The sequence below is a fragment of the Primulina tabacum genome, chromosome 15 (genome assembly GCF_025594145.1).
Source record: "Primulina tabacum isolate GXHZ01 chromosome 15, ASM2559414v2, whole genome shotgun sequence".
NCBI lineage: Eukaryota > Viridiplantae > Streptophyta > Magnoliopsida > Lamiales > Gesneriaceae > Primulina > Primulina tabacum.
Window position 1 is genome coordinate 37797692 of NC_134564.1, and position 20037 is coordinate 37817728.

Genomic DNA, 20037 nt, shown 5'->3' on the forward strand with positions numbered 1-20037 from the left:
AAAAATAATATTTTTGACATAAAAAATAATAATTTTTCATAGATCGAATTAAATTGAAGATCGATGTCTCGTTAAATTGATCCGTGAGATGATCTAATAAGAGTTTCTGTGTTATCACATTTTTTGATAGATTCGAGTTCGAATTCAATCATCTCGATTTTCGAAATTTATTAAAGTAATAGTCCAAATATATGATAAAATTAGGATACAATTTATGTGAGACGGTCTCACGAGTCGTATTTTGTGAGACGAGTCTCTTATTTGGGTCATCCATGAAAAATATATTACTTTTTATTCTAAAAATATTATTTTTTATTGTGAATATCGATAGAATTGACCCGTCTTATAAATAAAAATTCGTGAAATCGCGTTTCACAAAAGACCTACTGGTCACTCATTTGACACAAAAGTCTTGATTATTACATTACAAAAGAATACGTATATATACTCTTTTGATGCCACCCACACTCGTAAGCAGTGACTTGTCATCTCGAAGGCAACGAAAAGTCAATCTCTCGTTCCTAAAACTAATTGTTTTTAGTTTTTTGAGATTAAAAAAACGAAATCCAGAGAAAGCATCCCGACTCGTGCCACAAAATCTAGGATCACTCTTTATGCTAAATAATCCAGGATCGCTTTCCGTATAGTCATCACGATTACGATCTTTCTCTCTCCCTGTTTTTTCCTTTACTTACAAATTGACGATAACCTTGCCTGTTCGTTATTATTCTTGGTCTCTGTTTCTTTGGTTTGAACATCTGCAGATGGACGGTATAAACCAATAGCCGTTTGCCGTTCATGTATGTTTTGATCTTTTTCCATCTTTAGTTTCCAGGACTGCAAAGTGTTTATTTCTTTTCCTTGAACATGGGTTCTTGTTTATTTCTCATTCTATCATGTTCTTGGGATATTCTTTCCGTTCCAAGATCTGATCTTACATGCCAGAAAATAAATTAATCTCTGAGAGGGGTTATCGTGAAAATAAATATATTTATATGTACGATGCAGTTCTTGTGATGACGGGAAGATATGAACGGGTTTCTTTGGCGTTTCTCGCTCGAAATTGACTCTCTTATTTTATTTTTTTAAATACACAAATTTAGGCTCGAAAATCTTCTTGCGTCTTTTTTGATATTGAGGGAAAGCACATGTACTGAATGATTGAATTGTTTAGAAGTACTCGTTTCTCTAATTCACGTCTAGATGGCTCACTTGGAAAAAATGAAGAAAACTATTGTTTTGATTTATAGCTGCAAATAGATACAATCCTTTTTGGGTGCTGGGAAGTTGATTGTAATCACGCTAGTCATTTCCTACAGTAAATTTGATGGTTGACTTGGATCTTTGCAGGAACATTATTGAATCTCATTCGGTCTTCCAACTTTAGTAATCATCACCTCAGTAGAGCAGAAAGCGTGAAAAACATGTGTCTGCAGATCAAAATAATATAGGTGATACAGGTTATTTGAAATGGAATTCAAACCATTTGAATGGTATTGCAGGCCAGTGAAGAATGGGGTATGGTCAAAAGCAGTGGAAAATGCTTTTGGAGCTTATACCCCATGTGCCACAGATTCTTTGGTCATCTGCATCTCATACCTCGTCGTTCTGGGGCTGTCCGTAAATCGGCTATGGCGACTGAAGAAAGATTATTCTGTTCAGAGATTCAAGTTGAGGTCTAATTACTACAATTATGTGTTGGGGTTGTTGGCTGTTTGTTGCATGGCAGAAGCATTGTGCAGATTGGTAACGGGAATTTCAGCATTTAATGTGGATAGTCAGCATGTTCTTCCCCCATATGAGGTAAAATGCTCTTCAGCAAATATGGTGATTGGATTGCATTTATGAGTTTAAGTTTTCATGAATTCTTATGGAATGATTATGGTTTCAGAATGAGTAATTCAATGACCTTGGGAATTTAAAAGACAAGGTTGAACTCCATCTGCAGCCAACGACCTTCATTGTCATAACACAAGCCTTCGACCCAATTTATATCTTCTTTGGAATTAAAATTCGGTGATCCGGGATTCAGTCAATATATGTTTATTGGCTAAGATTCAAGTTAGAGATTTAATCTGAGTTATATCTATATACTTTTATTTGGTTTATGAGTTTCCTAGATTTTTCACTGATTCTATGAGTAGAGTCTGTTTTTTGACGGGGCAACAACGCTCTGTTATCTGGTTCTGAAATTTTTTTATGAGTCATTCGAATCAACAAAAATGAATCTCAGATTGCATTTTTTTAATATAGCAGTTCTGTTTCAGTCTTCGTTGCTAAAAAAAAAGAAAGAAAAGTTAACTGTGCGTTGAATTTTATTTTTTAATTTTTTATTGTGGTTATGGTGAATATGTACATTTTCATGATGTACGATGCCATATCTAATGTGATGAGGGGTCTTAGGATTTAATATCTCATGTGATTTTTTTTGGTTATGTACATTGGTCCTCAATCTGCAATTCCTTTGAATTAGCGCAGCTGCAATGTCTGTGTCTATGTGCAATTGTTATTGGTTTGACTTAATATTGGTTTAAAATATGGGGTCTTTCTGGTAACATATTTGAAATTAAATCGACTGTGGCTTGAGGATCTTCACTTCTCTGTTTGTGTTTAGATAATGATATAAGAAAGACGATTTAAATCCTCCTGATGGAGTTTATATTTCTTAAGATGGTTTCACTGACGATTGAGGCTGTGGCATGGTGCTCTATGCTTGTGATGCTTGGACTAGAAACAAAGGTTTACATCCGTGAATCCCGTTGGTCTGTTAGATGTGGAGTTATATATGCACTGGTGGGGGATGCTGTCATGCTGAATCTGGCCCTTACTGTGAAGGATTTTTATGATTGGTTAGCTCTCTCTATATAATTTTCCACTTTCTCATAAGTCCAATTTCAAAGTCTCCATAGTCCATATATCTTCTAAATCTGCACAATGCTTGATGCCACGAGTAAATGGAATTGTAGACTGTACTTTCATATCATGGTTTTCTCCGATAGCTGGGTACACTTTTACCTAGTTAAATTAAATACACTGTTTCATTCCCTGTCTTCTATCTTGGTAGGTCTATTTTGTGTTTGTATATCAGTGGAGTTGCTGTCAAGGTATGTTTACTTATAGTCTCGTACCTTTTCTTATCCTCAAAATATTAGGACTCGCTTCCGTTACCATTTACAATAGTGAGCATACCTGAGACTGCGAAGATATTTTTAAGTGCTTCTGTTCTGCAGAGCAGAACCAACTTCTGTCCATTCTTTGGTGGCCTTGCAGGTTTTATTTGGTGTGCTCTTATTTGTTTATATCCCTGATTTGAATCCTTATCTTGGATATTCTCCCATACGAATTGAATCTGTGGACAATACTGCCTATGAAGAACTTTCTGAGGAGGACCAAATTTGTCCAGAGAGGCGCGCCAACATATTTTCTAGTACGTGATTATAGGTTGCACGCTTTATTTATTGCTGTCACTGCCTTCATGTTGTGTTTTGATATTTTCAGATGTCAGGATGTCAATCTCTGCGTGCGTGTGTGTGTGCGTGCTCGTGCGTCCTTGTGTGCGTGCGTTTTCAGTTGTCCCTATACACGCCTCTACTTGTTTTATATTAACAAATATTATCAACCTAGAAGTGTCGCTCTATGTGGTTCTATTGAATGCCTTTCCTCAACTAATAATTGGTTAATTACTTGTCTTTTAGAAATTATATTCGGGTGGATGAATCCAGTCATGCAGTTGGGCTATAAAAGGCCTCTCACAGAGAAGGATGTCTGGAAACTTGATACTTGGGATAAAACAGAAACACTCAATAACTTGTATGTGCACATATACTTCTTCCTTTACATGTGTATAGACAACATTTACAGAAGAATTCTTGTGTTTCTTGTTTACTTTCCTTGAAAGAAATTTATGGGGCAAAAGATAATTTTTTGAACATATATTTTTTAGGTTCCAGAGATCTTGGGCTGTGGAGCTTCATAGACCTAAACCTTGGCTTTTGAGAGCTTTAAATCGTAGCCTTGGGGGAAGGTAATCATGAAACCCATTGCTTGAAAGGTTTTGGCTTATATCATTTGAACCTGTCCAAACACATTATCATGCATATATCTGATTTTTAAAATATTTTACCAACATCCTCTATGTGCATTTCATTCTCAGGTTTTGGTGGGGAGGCTTCTGGAAGGTAGTGGTCTGATTTTGGTTGCTTTATTTTTATCATTTGCTTTGTTTGATTGAAATGTTATAACTAATTAGTATCTAGAAAATACTGCAAGTATGACCATGACCATGACCATGCTTCACTACCAGCAATAAATGTGGGACGGAAAGTTGTGTGGGTTCAACCTTGCAGTATTTGAAGGTCACAGTAAACAATCTTATGACTTTCTCAGGACTCTTTATTGGGTTTTTGGACCAAGGTGTTCGAATAAGAAATGTTCTTTCAAACTTTTAATTTACTACCTGGTGGTTTATGGGGGGAGAACTTTTGGTTTTTTGCCTTTAAACTAATTTATAATTGCATTTATAAAGTTTCATTTCATATAGGTTCGATCTATAAAGGTATGCACTCATCCAGAACTTTGAGGGCTTTTTTTCTGCAGATTTTATGTGTTTACATTAGGTTCATAAAACTTAGCACGTTTATTGAAATTCTTTTGTCATAACTTGGTTATAATTATTTTTCAACATGTAGATAGGGAATGATCTGTCACAATTTATTGGCCCCCTTATATTAAACCGACTCTTACAGGTTAGTTACTATTCTTATAGATGTCTTGTTGGAGGAGAGGTTTTGTATATTATTTTTCTTTTGCGCATCCACATCCATGTGTTATTGTTTTGTTTCAGTGCTCTTTAGTCTTTACCGTAAATCCCCTTCCCTTGCCACCACATTTCTTATATATGTCCATTGCTCTTACATTTCTTACTTGTGTTATTGGTGACATAAACAGTCGATGCAACAAGGGGATCCCGCTTGGATTGGGTACATCTATGCATTCTCAATTTTTGTCGGAGTGGTACGTATAACACCCTTTTTCCTCATCTTATTTTAGAATGGCAAAAAACACTGCATTTAGTTCTACAGATGTTTTAGCAGTGTTCTAAATGGTCGCCGCCTTTGTGTAAGACGGTCTCTGTAGGCGGTCCGAGTCTATCCGACGGGCAAGGCAGGGGAGCAGGCGGTGGAGGTGGCCGAGCAAGCGGCGGTGGCTGTCAATGATTTTAAAATCATAGTCAATTATCAAAGTCAAATAATTTTAAACACCAGTTGAAGTTAATCAATTTAAAAAATCATAGATATAATAAAAACATCTCTCACTCTCTTTGTATTTATTTTTAGTTTCAAGTGTCTTCCACCATCAACGACCACCTGTCTCAAACCGCCTCTAGCCGCCTCCGCCATCAGCCACCACATTAATTCTCTTGTTAGTTTGCATTTATATATTTATTTTGTCTAGATTGTATTATATTGTATGAAGATTTTTTATGCATAAACATTATTTTATTACATATATTACATAAAAAAAAATTATTTGTTATACATTGCATGATTTACTAGAAAAAATTCAACCGCTTAGGCGGCTTGGACTGACTGCGCTGCCACTGCCTCCTGCCATTTACAACATCTTGTTAAGAGTTAAAGTCCCGTTTTAGGTTCCTGTATTATTGGTTTTTTTACAGCTTTGCTGTGGTATATGCAAGTAAAATCATACATGTGAATTATGAAATTCTTATTGGTAGAGAAGGAAAGGAATAGAGATCCAACATTCAGCTTTACTAGCTTGACAGATGCTTGCATTTTACCGAGTGTTCGGGTAGTAAACCTATTGCATTTGTGATTTTCTGCCAGAGAAATACTGGTATTTACTCTGCTACGGTGTACATGTCTTTAAACTTTGTAGTAATATGTCTTACTTCTGTAAAAATCAGAAAGAACAGTCTCTATAGTTTTTGTAAGTCTAATCACTGATATCGGGTTTGATTTCAGGTGTTTCCCATTTCTTGTCTATCTTATTTATTTTTCTCCAGTTTTTGTTGACAGATTTTCAAATTATTTTTACTGTCATGAATACTTTTGCCCTTGCTCTCCTTGTTATTAAGATGATTTGCTTCTCTTGGTGGCTTTTATGACTACAATTTTGTTCCTTCAGGTATTTGGGGTGTTATGTGAAGCTCAGTATTTTCAAAATGTTATGCGTGTCGGATATCGACTCAGATCAACTCTGGTTAGCAAGTTTTCTGCATTATTCTTTGGCCACGATCCTCTAATTGATATGGTTTTATTGGGCTTGTTCTTGATTTAAAGGATCATGATTGTTGAATTGGTTTGAGGGACTTCTTTGCCCGTGTTAAAGGCAGTTTCTCGTTCCTTTCTTGTGTACAGCGTATTCAAAGTCAGTTAACCTCTGTTTAGGATTAAAACTTTCCTGGTACATTTGTGGAGATGTATCAGGGAATATCAGGTGTGGGTGCAGGTGTGGATGTGGGAAGTATTGTGGAATTTTATATAGATTGGAAGGTATATATGTTTTACGCTCCTGAAACTACTAAAAGGCTCTCAGAAAACTGGATAATGTTTTGTAGGTTGCTGCAGTGTTCCGCAAATCACTAAGGCTGACACATGAGAGCCGCAAAAAGTTTCCATCGGGTAAAATTACAAATTTGATGACGACAGATTCTGAAGCTCTTCAGGTATATTTTCTATTTCTATTTCTTTTTTCCTGTCTATTGTTGACCTATTCTTAAGAACCATGTTGAATTTTTTATTGGTGCATATTGGTTCCCATGTATGATTACAATGTTTGATCTAATTCTTAAGACAGTTTACTGTATTTCATTTTCAAAGGTAAATATTTCATTCACTAGGCACCAAGAGGCCGTCCTATGTAAAGGTGATATACCGTACTGTACCAAAAAATGCACACCGTATATCGTAGCAAAAATTATGGTAGTAAAAATATTTATACCGATACTGTACTGATAATTAACACACCGATTATACCGAAATATCGTGGTATATCGAGATTTCTGTACAGCATTAACATATATCGTTTTATACCTAAAAAATACTTTATATTTTTAAAAAAGTTTAACTTTACTATTTAAAAATATTATATATTTTTTAATTTATATATATTATTTTGGTATTTCGGTGTATACTGAAAATTTTCAAATTTCATACCGTACCGAAAATTTCGGTATACCGAAAATTTTGGTAAATTTGATATTCTCGGTTACCTAAAATTCGGTATTTTTTACTATTCCTACTCCTACGCCACCTTTTGAGTTTAGTTATCTATACATGTGTATGCACTATGCACCACATTTAGTTACAAGATTTAGGTAAACTTTTATAGTAAGGTGACAAAAAAAATCATCAAAGAGAGACTCGAGAGTAATTTCAATAGAATGAAGTGGAAGATCAATACCCCTTTCCCTGACAACTCAGTGCTTGTGCTGTGCCATGGTGTTTTTTTATCAGTATGGGCTACGAAAGGAGATTTTTATTGTTTCTTGTTGTGGGTTGAGATGAAATTATGGAACAGATTCTTTAATTCCACTATTCTTGAGGAATTCGCCATGCAGATGGTAAAACTGGGTTTGATAGTGTTACTTAATATATGGGTTTTATAATTTCTGACACATTGTCCACAAGTGATTTTCGATCTAGATGAGTCAAGCTGAAAATTACAGATGAGGATACCCTTTCCTTTTCTTCATATCATTGCTTTCTAGTGATCATATATTTTTTCCAGCTGATTCACAAATGCCAATTACGAGGGTTTGATTATTTACATTTGTTTTGTTTAAGAGGTCACTCTATGTGTCCATTTATCAGATAATTGAAAAAGTATGCAGCAAGTCCCCATGTGTGCGCCGAATATTTAAAGTAAATTTGACTATGATGATTTATCAGTTGATTTACCATACATTTTATTTCAATTTACAGCAAATAAGCCAATCCCTTCACACTTTATGGTCAGCTCCTTTCCGCATCATAGTTGCGCTGGTTCTTCTTTACCAGCAGCTTGGTGTTGCTTCGCTTCTTGGGTCACTGATACTTGCTCTATTGTTCCCAATACAAGTATGCAATACTTAAATATCTCTAATTTGACTTATTTATTTTCTCCTGTGGTTTTTCTGTCTTCTATGATACCATCTTTTCTTTGCTCATTTTTCTCTTTTTTAAAGCTCTAAAGAAATTAGGCATGAGATATCTCATCGAGGATAGTGGAATTATTTTGTGCATATGAAATGGAATACCAATTAGGTCTAACACATGTCCGTCCACTCCAATGAGGAAAACATGGAAAGATCTAACTAACATTAATACGATAAAAAGTTGTTATATCTCCAAATTGTGGTTCATGTTTAAAAGTTCCTTGTGAGAATCTTTGGAATTTTGTTACTCAGTGCAATGTGGTTGGGTTCTGGAGATCTCATAAGTGTCACCAAGATTTCAACTTGTATAATAATAATAATGTGAAAGTTGATGTTGAGTTATCCGTAGTATTTGTCTTGCATCAGATTCTTACATGCTGGCTGACATATCTAAACAGACGATTATGATAAGCAAGATGCAAAAATTCACAAAAGAAGGATTGCAACGCACAGACAAGAGAATTGGACTCATGAATGAAATTTTGGCTGCTATGGACACTGTTAAGTAAGTTTCACACACAACAATGTCTTAATCCATGTTACATTTCTATTAATTATGAACCTTTCTCACGCCACACTGGTTCAGATGCTATGCTTGGGAGAATAGTTTCCAGGCGAATGTTCTAAGTGTCCGGAACGAGGAGTTGTCATGGTACCGAAAAGCTCAGCTGCTGGGAGCTGTAATGTCTTCCTCTAAGAAGCTATCTTTATATTTTGCTAACCATGATGAATGCATTTAAATTTTAGGCTCATGTAATTTGAAGCCATTGCCCTGTGTTGTTTTATTGAGATAAGTGTAGCAATTGTGAGTCAAATAAAAAACGATTATGTCAAAGCTATTGGTTGCAGATTCTATGTGTCTCTTGTCTCTGTGAATTATTAGAGAGAGATTGGGTTGGTTGTTGAACTTCTTTCTTCATTCGAGCTTATTGCAGCTGTATATCCTTATACCTCGCTCATTCTTCCTTCCTTCCTCTTTTACTGATTTCTCGTCCTTTCCTTAATCCTGATTTTGACTAGTCTCTGGTATTTGGTTTTTTGGTGAACTTGCAGTTGAACAGTTTCATGCTAAACAGTATTCCTGTTGTGGTTATCATTGTTTCATTTGGGGCATTTACTTTGCTCGGAGGAGATCTGACACCGGCAAGGGCTTTTACATCTCTTTCATTGTTTGCAGTGCTACGGTTCCCGTTGTTCATGCTTCCCAATATGATAACCCAGGTACCATAAAAGCTGTTCAGATATCCATCGGGATTTTACATTCTTGATGAGATCGTTAGTCTTTCCCCATGTAAATATGTTGCCACACATATTTGCTTTGTTTATTTTCAATCTCTGGAAGGATTTTTGTTCCTTCACAAATCACAACTTAACCAAACACTCTCGTCCGTTTTAATTTATATTCCTCAAATATATATTTTATCCTTTTTTCATATCTACAATATAATTATTACTTTTAACTCAATGTTTTGTCACTTCCACAAATTCTCTATCATTATATTAGATTTTAACTCAATATATAATATTTTAAAATTTTAATTTTATATTATCAAACAATTTCTAACTTGATCTAACATTTGCAATAATAATTTTTTTTCCCAATCAAGATCAAAACACAATTTATTTTCCGAAAACATTTACCTAAAACTCCCAAACAAAATCTCACGAATGCTTTATTTTTCTTTGGGTATCTATAGCTTTTGATCTATTTGTTATTCAATCACGGAATCTGCCTGTAAGTGGAGTGTGCATGGTCGCTCTTTTATTGTGAAATATATGAGATATTTGTAATATGCTGTTTTAATCGCTACTTTTTTATGATTATGTAGTTTCCACTGTATTAGTTGTAATCATGCTCAAGTCACAGTATGAGTCAAACAAATTTCGGACATCATACTTTGAAGTTTGAGCTATTTGTCTACTCTTCACATCAACATTATAGATTAATGGTATTTGTGGAGGTTTTTTTAAGCTTTTGAAATTTTGTGATTAAAAACTTGATTGATGAAACTGTTTCCTGTTATGACATTGTTTACAAGGAAAAAACTTTCATACTCACGGGCTAATGGCCACTTTTGCATTTTTCTTTCTCTGTTCTTTAGTTTTTCAGTGTATAAACTGTACACCAATGGTTTCATACCTATTTTGTGCTATAAATTTTCAGGTTGTGAATGCTAATGTTTCGCTAAAACGTCTTGAGGAACTTCTTCTGGCTGAAGAGCAAATTCTTCTGCCTAACCCACCCATTGAACCAGGATTACCAGCTATCTCAATCAAGAATGGATACTTTTCTTGGGAGAAAAAGGTTTATTAGTTATATTCTTTTGAACTGAACTGTCAAAATTATTGCCCCATTTTTTACTAGTATTCTTTAACATATGGTTATCGTTTAAAAACCAACATATTTTTTGGTGGTATCTGATGATGCTACTTGACAGTTAAATCTTATATCTGTTGGCTCTTCAAGTCTTGAATTGATTCATGTGAAATTTATGGCTGTGCTGATGAGATGTAGCTATGAATATCGAAAAACTTACCAAGCACCATGCATACAAATAAACAATTCTCTGAGCAGTTAGCTGTAGAGAATTCTTCATCTCCTATTTTGACTCATCGCCGTAGTTTCTTCACTCAAATGGCGTTCAATTTCTTACTTTTAGACGAGGAAAACTATCAACATTCAGCTTCATGCGTCGTGGGAGTAAATATTTTGCATTGTGTTTGAGCAGTATAGCTTTCACCTACTTGTCGCAATAATTCATTGATATAAAAAAGGTTTCTTCAAGTGATGCATCATTTGTCTAACTCGTCATATCAACGCAACCATGAATTTTTCCCTTTTTCAATTGTTCTAGTAAATATCTTTCCCTGTGGTGTAATTAGTTGCTGTTTCACTTAATGCTATTTTTACGTGACCATGTTGGATTACTATATATTAACTATAACAGGCAGAAAGGGCAACACTGTCAAATATCAACTTGGATATTCCTATTGGTAGCTTAGTAGCAGTTGTCGGTGGTACAGGGCAAGGAAAGACATCGCTTGTGTCAGCAATGCTGGGAGAGATTCCTTCAGTTGCAGATGCATCTGTTGCCATTAGAGGAAAAGCTGCTTATGTACCACAAGTTTCATGGATCTTTAATGCGACTGTGAGTTGAATGATAGTTTATTTTTCTACTGATATCGAAGCCTTTTGTAAATTTTTGGTTTTAGTTGACCCTGCAACTATAATTGTTGCATTAGTGGAATCTGATTGTAAATTTGGATTAATTAGAACACACGTTGTTCTTAAGTATAAATGACTCCATAAGATGAATACTTTCATTCTTAGGTACGTGACAACATACTGTTTGGTTCGTCATTTGAACCTGCAAGATATGAGAAGGCGATAGACGTGACTTCCCTGCATCATGATCTTGAACTATTGCCGGTAAAGATGCTAAGAGTGTCATCATCTGGTTCACAAACTTATTGTTCTTGATTTGTAACTCCTGATTGGTTATGGAGCCACAAATATTTCTATTTTAGGGTGGTGATCTTACTGAAATTGGTGAACGTGGGGTCAACATCAGTGGAGGGCAAAAACAGAGGGTTTCCATGGCCAGGGCTGTATACTCTAATGCTGATGTTTACATATTTGATGATCCTTTAAGCGCTCTAGATGCTCATGTTGCGCGACAGGTAATTGCCTGTAACATTTCAAAATTCCCAAGTTCAAGGTAACCTAGTTTATCAGTCTATTAAACAATCATAGTTGCTTAGCTAGTATCTTAGCTGCATGTATTAACACTTTTGTCGGCCAACTTTCAAGCTGCCATCTTTAGAGGTTTCCATATTTAAATGGAAATAACTATGCAGTATTTTCGGTATAATATATGTGGATATTGGTCATTGGATAGTTATCGATTAATCCATGTAACGATGAAGAATGTTTCCTTCAGAAAACACGTGAAGGAATCCAATTGCTTACTCCTCACGATCTCTAGTGTCTCTGATATATGCTGGAGCTAATAGTCATGTTTCAGCTAATGCAATTTTAACTTTATGTTTTTGTCATCCTATGTCAATTGCTTACTCCTCACGATCTCTAGTGTCTCTGATATATGCTGGAGCTAATAGTCATGTTTCAGCTAATGCAATTTTAACTTTATGTTTTTGTCATCCTATGTCTTATGTGCTCTTGTTGCATATGTAGGTTTTTGAAAAATGCATTAAAGGGGAATTAAGAGGAAAAACTAGAGTTCTAGTAACAAATCAGCTTCATTTTCTATCACAAGTAGATAGAATTCTTCTGGTACATGATGGTATGGTGAAAGAGGAAGGAACTTTTGAGGAGCTCTCAAACAATGGCTTTCTATTCCAAAAACTGATGGAAAATGCAGGCAAAATGGAGGAATTTGTTGAAGATGAGGAAGCAGATGGGAAAATTGAGAGTGACGCCTCTAAACCTGTTACCAATGGTTTGAACATTGAGGTTTCTAAAGATGAAATTCGCACAAACAAAAAGAAAGAAGGCAAATCTATCTTGATCAAGCAGGAAGAACGGGAAACTGGGGTTGTCAGCTGGCATGTTATGATGAGGTAATGTAGTCTTTACTTTTTTATGTAAACTTGAATTGAAAATAATGTTTAATACTATAATTAAGCTATAACTTCTTGAAAGTACTTTTTGCCTTGAGATATACTGCTAATTGACTCGATACGGTGGGAGGTAATCCATTGAAAATTTCGTTTTGGGAACCCGTTTTGTCTAAGATGTCGAAGAAATTAGCGAGTTGGAAGAAGGCGTTTTTATCTAGAAGAAGTTGATTGACCTTGATTTCAGGGGTATTGAATGCTTTGTCAATGTATTTCATGTCTTTTTAGAATACCAAAAGGTGTAGCGGATGTCATGGAGAAGATTATGAGAGACTTCTTTAGGAAGGAGCGGACGAGGATTCACATGGTCGTTGGGTTGCTTGGGAGAAGGTATGCACGCCAAAGGAAAAAAAGGGTCTGGGTATTGAGAATATTTGCTAAAGGAATAGGGCTCTTCTAGGAAAGTGGTGGTGGAGATTCTCACATGAAAGAGAGTTGTTGTGGAAGAAAGTTATTGTAAGCAAGTACGTCATGCAGGATAATGGATGGGATGTGAGTCTGGCTAGCAACGTCACGTTTAGAATCCTTTGGAATTTTATCTCTAGAATTACCCGGTTTTCCTCCGGTCGGTGAGGACTGTGTTAAAAAAAGGGTAACATTTTAAGATTTTGGGATGACGTGTGGTGGGGGGACTCATCTTTCAAAGATCTTTACCAATCTCTATTCCAATTATCTTTATTTCACAATAAATCAATTTCCCATTTAGCACAGTTGGAAAATTCCTTTTTTATTTCGGTTGTTTCTTGGAATTTACATTTTAGGTGGGAATTGACCGGCGTGGAAGCGGATGAGTTGAGTCTTTTGGTAGAGTCCTTAGGGGCTTCGAATATTAGGAAATGGGTTGAGGATTCTTCGGGCATCTTCACGGTTAAATCTTTATATGACTCATTTTTTCCGGATAGGGATTTTACTTAGTTTTCATTCTTTCGTGTCATTTGGAAAACGCCTATCCCATTGAAGGTTCAACTTTTCTCGTTTTCTCGTGGGTTGTAGTGCAAGGGAAGCTTCCAACCTGCAAAAGCTTTGGCCCACTTGTTCTCTCTGCCAAAGTTGGTGTGTGCTTGGAGGCGTAAGATCACATTGTTATTCGTTGCCCATTCATGAGATGTCTTTGGCATAGAGCTCTCGAGGAGATGGGTCTGGTTTGGGTAGCTCCGAGGACAACGAAGGATTTATTTGCGACTGATCTAGGGCGCAACCTTGGTAAGAGGGGGAGAGTGCTTTTGACGGTGGTGGTTCATTGTATTTGCTGGATTGACGCAGAGAACGGTGTCTCGTAGTAATAATCTATGTCATACATTGATTTGAATAGCAGAGAGCAACAACCCCGCCCCTCACATTTGGTTTTTGAATAAGATTCACCTGTTACGACTTCAAAAATTGTTACTGTCAAGCTACTTGGTTTCATCTTAAATTAATTTGTCATTTAATAACCTTTCGAAATTAAGACTTTCTCAGTACTTATTTTTTGATAATTTTTATCTAGTACGAATCTTAATAAATTACATGAACTCAATAGCCTCTCCGACCATTTGTTCATTATTTTGGAAAATTAAAGGACAATATTACTGGATCTATTGTTATATCAATGTATAGTTATTGCCCTTAATCAAACTATGGTAAAACAAAACAATTGATAATGATCACTATGTCTTTTTACAATTTGAAAAAAACGTCCTATGATCCTTGCCTTTATTTGGGGATCGTGTGGATTGTGTGCGATGTTTGGTTGTTTATTCTGAACCTTTTTTTACTCTAATTTCATTTTAAAATAATTTGTTAAAGATCAATATTAATCAGGTAATTGTTAACAAGCATAATTAATCTACATATCAATTGAGGGTGCTTTAGAAATTGCGTGATATTCTTTGTAGAACTGTGAGATACACAGTTCAAGATTTACATTTTTTAGTTTAGTACAGATATATCTTTTAACTTTTGTGGAACTTCTGCAGATACAAAAATGCTTTGGGAGGTGCATGGGTTGTTATGATTCTGTTGATGTGCTATGTCCTAACAGAAGTCCTACGGATTTCAAGTAGCATATGGCTAAGTTATTGGACTAGCCAAAGCAATTCAAATATACATGGGCCAGCATTCTACAATTTGGTTTACTCTGGCCTTTCATTTGGTCAAGTAAGTTTTATTTGAGCCCTTCAAATGTTTATATATTTCATTGAGCATGTTAAAGCTTGTGCTTGCTGAAATGAATTTTCCCTTATTCCTTTGCTTGTACCTATTCCTTTAACGTGCTCTGGAGGTTGGAGTTATAGCTGCATGAAGCATAACAAAAAATCTCAATGGTTGCCTAAATCTGTTTTTTTTCAGGTTGTGGTGACATTAGCGAATTCGTTTTGGCTGATCGTTTCTAGCCTTTATGCTGCGAGAAGGTTGCATAACGCTATGCTCAACTCTATCCTTAGAGCTCCAATGGTTTTCTTTCACACAAATCCACTTGGACGAGTTATCAACAGATTTGCCAAAGATCTAGGAGACATTGATAGAAATGTAGCTACGTTTGGAAACATGTTTCTAAATCAAGTGTTCCAGCTTGTTTCAACATTTTTTCTAATCGGAATCGTGAGCATATTGTCGCTATGGGCCATTTTGCCTCTTCTAGTCTTGTTTTATGTGGCCTATCTGTATTACCAGGTACGCATCATCCATATTTCCTTATTATTTTATATTTTTTTCTGATTGATTCTTTACTGTCCAATAGTAAGCATTTTATCTTGGATTATGTATTGTTATCGAAATCTTATATCCTGCTTTATTAATCTGCCGACTTTCTTGAAATTGATAATTGGGGTCTAACACGTTGGCTTTATTGAATTTCTAATTTCGATTTGGTCTGAAAATTTTGCCAACACTGAATATTTTGTGAACTCAATTCCTGTGATGCAGCATATTGGTGATTTGTAACTTCCAGTTTCAAGAGTCATTTGTCGGTTTCACTTATTTAAATGAGTGGAAACCACATATCCAATGAAATTGATTAACATTTGTAGTTTTATTATGTGCTGCTTTGAGTGTAGGATTACTATTTCAAATTCTCACTCAAACCTTATGCAACTTGCAGAGCACCGCACGTGAAGTTAAACGTTTAGATTCCATTACTAGATCTCCAGTGTATGCTCAGTTTGGAGAAGCACTAAATGGTTTATCAGCTATTCGTGCGTACAAGGCGTATGATCGAATGGCCGATATAAATGGGAAGTCCATGGACAACAATATCAGATACACCCTTGTTAACATGAGTGGAAACCGATGGCTTGCAATTCGTTTAGAGACAGTGGGAGGCCTCATGATATGGTTTACTGCAACCTTTGCTGTCATGCAGAATGGAAGGGCTGAGAACCAAGAAGCATTTGCCTCTACAATGGGTTTACTTCTCAGTTATGCATTAAATATTACTAGCCTATTGACCGGTGTGCTAAGACTTGCTAGTTTGGCTGAAAATAGTTTCAATGCCGTGGAACGTGTCGGGACATATATAGAGTTACCTTCAGAAGGTCCAGCTATTGTTGAGGACAATCGTCCACCTCCTGGGTGGCCGTCAGCAGGATCTATTCGATTTGAGGCTGTTGTTTTACGATACAGGCCTGAACTCCCTCCTGTTCTGCATGGAATATCATTCACAATTTCCCCAAGTGACAAGGTTGGCATTGTTGGCCGGACAGGAGCTGGAAAATCAAGCATGCTTAATGCATTGTTCCGAATGGTTGAGCTGGAAAGTGGGAAAATCTACGTTGATGATTGTGACATATCAAAGTTTGGATTAATGGACCTCCGAAAGATTCTTGGTATCATACCACAGACACCTGTGCTTTTCTCAGGTGTGCTCATTTTGCACTGTTAATCTTCTCTCTCTAATATTTTTTCATGTCCAAAATGTGAACAATTTTGAACATTCCCTTATTTGAATGACATGGCACATACATGATGATATGTTAAATTGGCTATGATGTCCATGTTCATTTTCAAGACTGACATCACCGATCTTCCTTTAAATTGCCAATAAAGCTCTTTAAAATGCTATTTTATAAGTAATGTTCCTTTCGGCCTCGAAGTCCATGGTCTGTTCATGATTCATACTAGATGTTTCAGATCAACACCTCATTAAGCGAATGTTTTAAAAATACCGATACTGGTACTTTGGTAACAGTTAGGAAAGCTTGACCAAGAAAATTGATCAAAGAGGCCTAACACTTGCCTTCTGTATATAGATTATCGAAAATCCTTCTTATTGATGATGTCTCCTGGACTTGTAACTTAAGCTTAAAACAATAGAAGGATCAGTATGCACTGCCAGTCATTCTTCCTTCTTGCATCTAATAAATACCCGACTTGGGGTCTCTGACAATATTCTTTTGGCAATAGGAGGTCTAACAAACTCCATCATGATGTTTGAAAATAGTGAGAGAGTATTTGCGGAGTTGATATTAATGTGCTCCATTTTCTTTCTATGTTCACTGTATATACTTATGACGATCCCTTGTTTTATTATGACAGGAACTGTTAGATTTAATCTCGATCCATTCAATGAGCATAATGATGCTGACCTTTGGGAGGCTTTGGAAAGGGCTCATTTGAAAGATGTAATCAGGAGGAACTCCATGGGTCTGGACGCAGAGGTAGATGAATCATAATTTTTGTCCCTGCTATTGTTAATTCCATGAAGTTATTGTTTCACTATAAAAGGGAGACTAGAACAAGATCGTTCATGAAAGAAAGTTCTAAAATTCTCTGCATTTTTACCCTTGGCCAACATCAGCCACCTTATATACTTCCCAAGAAATGAGAGGATATAATCAGTCATGATGAATAAATCTTTTGGATTCAGAATACAATGTGCATTAACTCCTACGTCTGACATGTATAGATTAGATCAACTATAGTGAGATTAAAAAATCTCAAATGGCTGAACGTGCCAAGAAATGTTGGTCTTTTACCCCAAAAATTTCTTAAAAGGATCCCATGTAATCTCACCAATTGATGCCTCCTTAAATCACCTTCGGTACACCCATTTATTTTTGACCAATTCACCACTTGTTTGTACCATTGACCAATAATGGTTCAGTCTAAAACAGCAGGGTCGAGATGAAATATTAAATAAAGTAGCTAAATATTTTTCCCTTTTTTAATGATGTTTCTTGAATCCCTCACCATAATTGATTTGCGAGGTGTGATCCATATGACTATGCAAAAAGACGGGAAGACTCCCTTGAGCAGCATTGCTAGATTTCACGTCTGCATGCGACGACTGCATCTTCGAACATGTGTCTCCACAATTTTTTATGAGTTGGCTTGAGAACGTTATCCCAACCTTGGCATATAAATATGTTAATGTTTTATTATTTTTACAATGTTTTAAACTCTGATTACCTCGGTACTTTCATACATTAGCAGTTGTCATATTTTATTTTTCCGCAGACTTGGAACTTTCTTTGTTAACAAGTCTTAACGGAGCTCATATTTGTACTGTTATATTAAGGTCTCAGAAGCAGGGGAGAATTTCAGTGTGGGACAACGACAATTATTAAGTCTTTCTCGGGCGCTACTTCGCAGATCAAAGATTCTTGTTCTTGATGAAGCAACTGCTGCAGTTGATGTTCGAACTGATGCTCTCATTCAAAAGACTATTCGTGAAGAATTTAGAACATGCACAATGTTAATCATTGCTCACAGATTGAATACCATCATTGATTGTGACAAGATTCTTCTGCTTGATGCTGGGCTGGTACAGTGTCATTTTTATCCCCTTTGTTGGCAGTTTTTAATTCTAGGCAAAAACTGATACAAATGGTTGAATAACTACCTACTGATTTCATGAAAGTTTGAAATTTGATCAGTGTTTAACGTTCACCGTCTAATAGTGTATGTGCGTTGTTTCTCAGGTTGTGGAATTTGATAGTCCTGAAATACTTCTGCAAAATGAGGAAAGTTCGTTTTCTAAGATGGTTCAGAGTACAGGTGCTGCAAATGCCGAGTATCTACGCAGCTTAGTACTGAGAAGGGAAGTGGATGGCAAATTAGAAAGAGACAAGGAATTGGATGGGCATAGGAGATGGCTTGCCTCTTCTCGATGGGCTGCAGCTACTCAATTTGCACTTGCCGTTAGTCTCACTTCATCACAGAATGATCTTGTGCAGTTGGAAATCAAAGAAGAGAATAGTATACTCAAGAAAACAAGGGATGCGGTTATTACTCTCCAGGGAGTCTTGGAAGGGAAACACAACAGAGAGATCGAAGAGAATCTTGAACAGTACGAAGTTTCTGGACATCGATGGTGGTCATCTCTCTACAGAATTATTGAAGGTAAACACGATATATTCTTCATCTCAGCTTTGAATGAATCCTGGTGCTATTTCCTGGGATGGTAAATGGGATGAGGCCATAAAATATGGTAAATCATGACTTATTAGGTGTATTTTATGTGATCGTATATTCTCAATTTTATGTAAATCTTTTCCAGGTCTTGCGGTCATGAGTAGACTTGGTCGAAACAAACTTCATCAGGCGGATAATTTTGAAGATAGAACAATCGACTGGGACCATGTCGAGATGTAATCCAATTAATCTTGGTTTTGTTGACATTCACCAAAAGTTTGAGATGCTTGAATCTTGTCTTTTGCACGGGGAAAATGTTGTTTACCTGTCATCAAATTTAGCACTCCTGTTGCCTCATTTGCATGCAATTAACATTGGATAACTAACTTTCCGTCAACTATACCACAAATGTAACTCACTATCTCTATTGGCTGTTGCTTCTCTATTTAAGCTGCCATTGCACTGTGGAATGCATAGTTTATCTTTTTTTTTGGCCCATGTAAATTTGCTGATGCAATTCGAGACGAACAGTAAATTAATCCTTGTCAGTTGCCATGCCATATAAGTGGAGGAAATTTATCTTGAATGTGGTGTTAGATATAAATAATACGAGGTTAAAAGAAAAGGTCCACACTGTTCCAAAACAACCACTACCAGATACCGTTGTGTTTTGTCTAGGCATTTCAAATTCAAAAGTAGTGTGACTACCATCAATGGACTCTAAACTGTGTCAGCATATGCACTTGAATATACCGTTAAATGTTTGAGTACCTTGGGGAGGCTAGTTTGAGGTTAGCTCAGAATCATGGCAATGGTATTGTCACAGAAATTGGGTACTCAGCCTCCTCGTCGTGTACTAGTCACTTGAGGATGCAGCTCCTCGTCATTAAGGTTTAATATGGTTGAGGAAG

General features: G+C 36.1%; 1 protein-coding gene across 2 annotated transcripts; it reads left to right on the plus strand.

Annotated features, from left to right (window-relative positions):
• Positions 1 to 587: 587 nt before the first annotated feature.
• LOC142527686 (ABC transporter C family member 2-like) lies at positions 588 to 19622 on the plus strand. 2 transcript variants are annotated; one of them, XM_075632574.1, is made up of 28 exons: positions 588 to 800; positions 1351 to 1803; positions 2671 to 2849; positions 3065 to 3104; positions 3271 to 3427; positions 3696 to 3810; positions 3944 to 4024; positions 4154 to 4178; positions 4689 to 4745; positions 4948 to 5013; positions 6148 to 6222; positions 6581 to 6688; positions 7947 to 8081; positions 8557 to 8663; positions 8745 to 8838; positions 9212 to 9379; positions 10323 to 10463; positions 11107 to 11307; positions 11490 to 11588; positions 11687 to 11839; positions 12354 to 12739; positions 14752 to 14932; positions 15125 to 15448; positions 15876 to 16632; positions 17309 to 17430; positions 18291 to 18536; positions 18694 to 19114; positions 19272 to 19622. In XM_075632574.1, exons 2-28 carry the CDS (start codon positions 1471 to 1473, stop codon positions 19364 to 19366), a joined length of 4866 nt encoding a protein of 1621 aa, XP_075488689.1. In that variant the 5' UTR covers positions 588 to 800; positions 1351 to 1470; the 3' UTR covers positions 19367 to 19622. The 2 variants fall into 2 exon arrangements, with proteins under 2 accessions (XP_075488689.1, XP_075488691.1); XM_075632576.1 differs by having other exon boundaries at positions 622 to 720.
• The last annotated feature ends 415 nt before the right edge of the window (positions 19623 to 20037 follow it).

What these genes read in the sequence shown, in the direction of transcription:
- LOC142527686 (XM_075632574.1), top strand. Translation starts at nt 1,471, where the DNA reads ATGGAATTCAAACCATTTGAATGGTATTGCAGGCCAGTGAAGAATGGG. An exon ending in ATGTTCTTCCCCCATATGAG is followed by an intron (nt 1,804 to 2,670) that starts GTAAAATGCTCT and finishes ATATTTCTTAAG; the next exon opens with ATGGTTTCACTGACGATTGA. An exon ending in AAGCTCAGCTGCTGGGAGCT is followed by an intron (nt 8,839 to 9,211) that starts GTAATGTCTTCC and finishes GTGAACTTGCAG; the next exon opens with TTGAACAGTTTCATGCTAAA.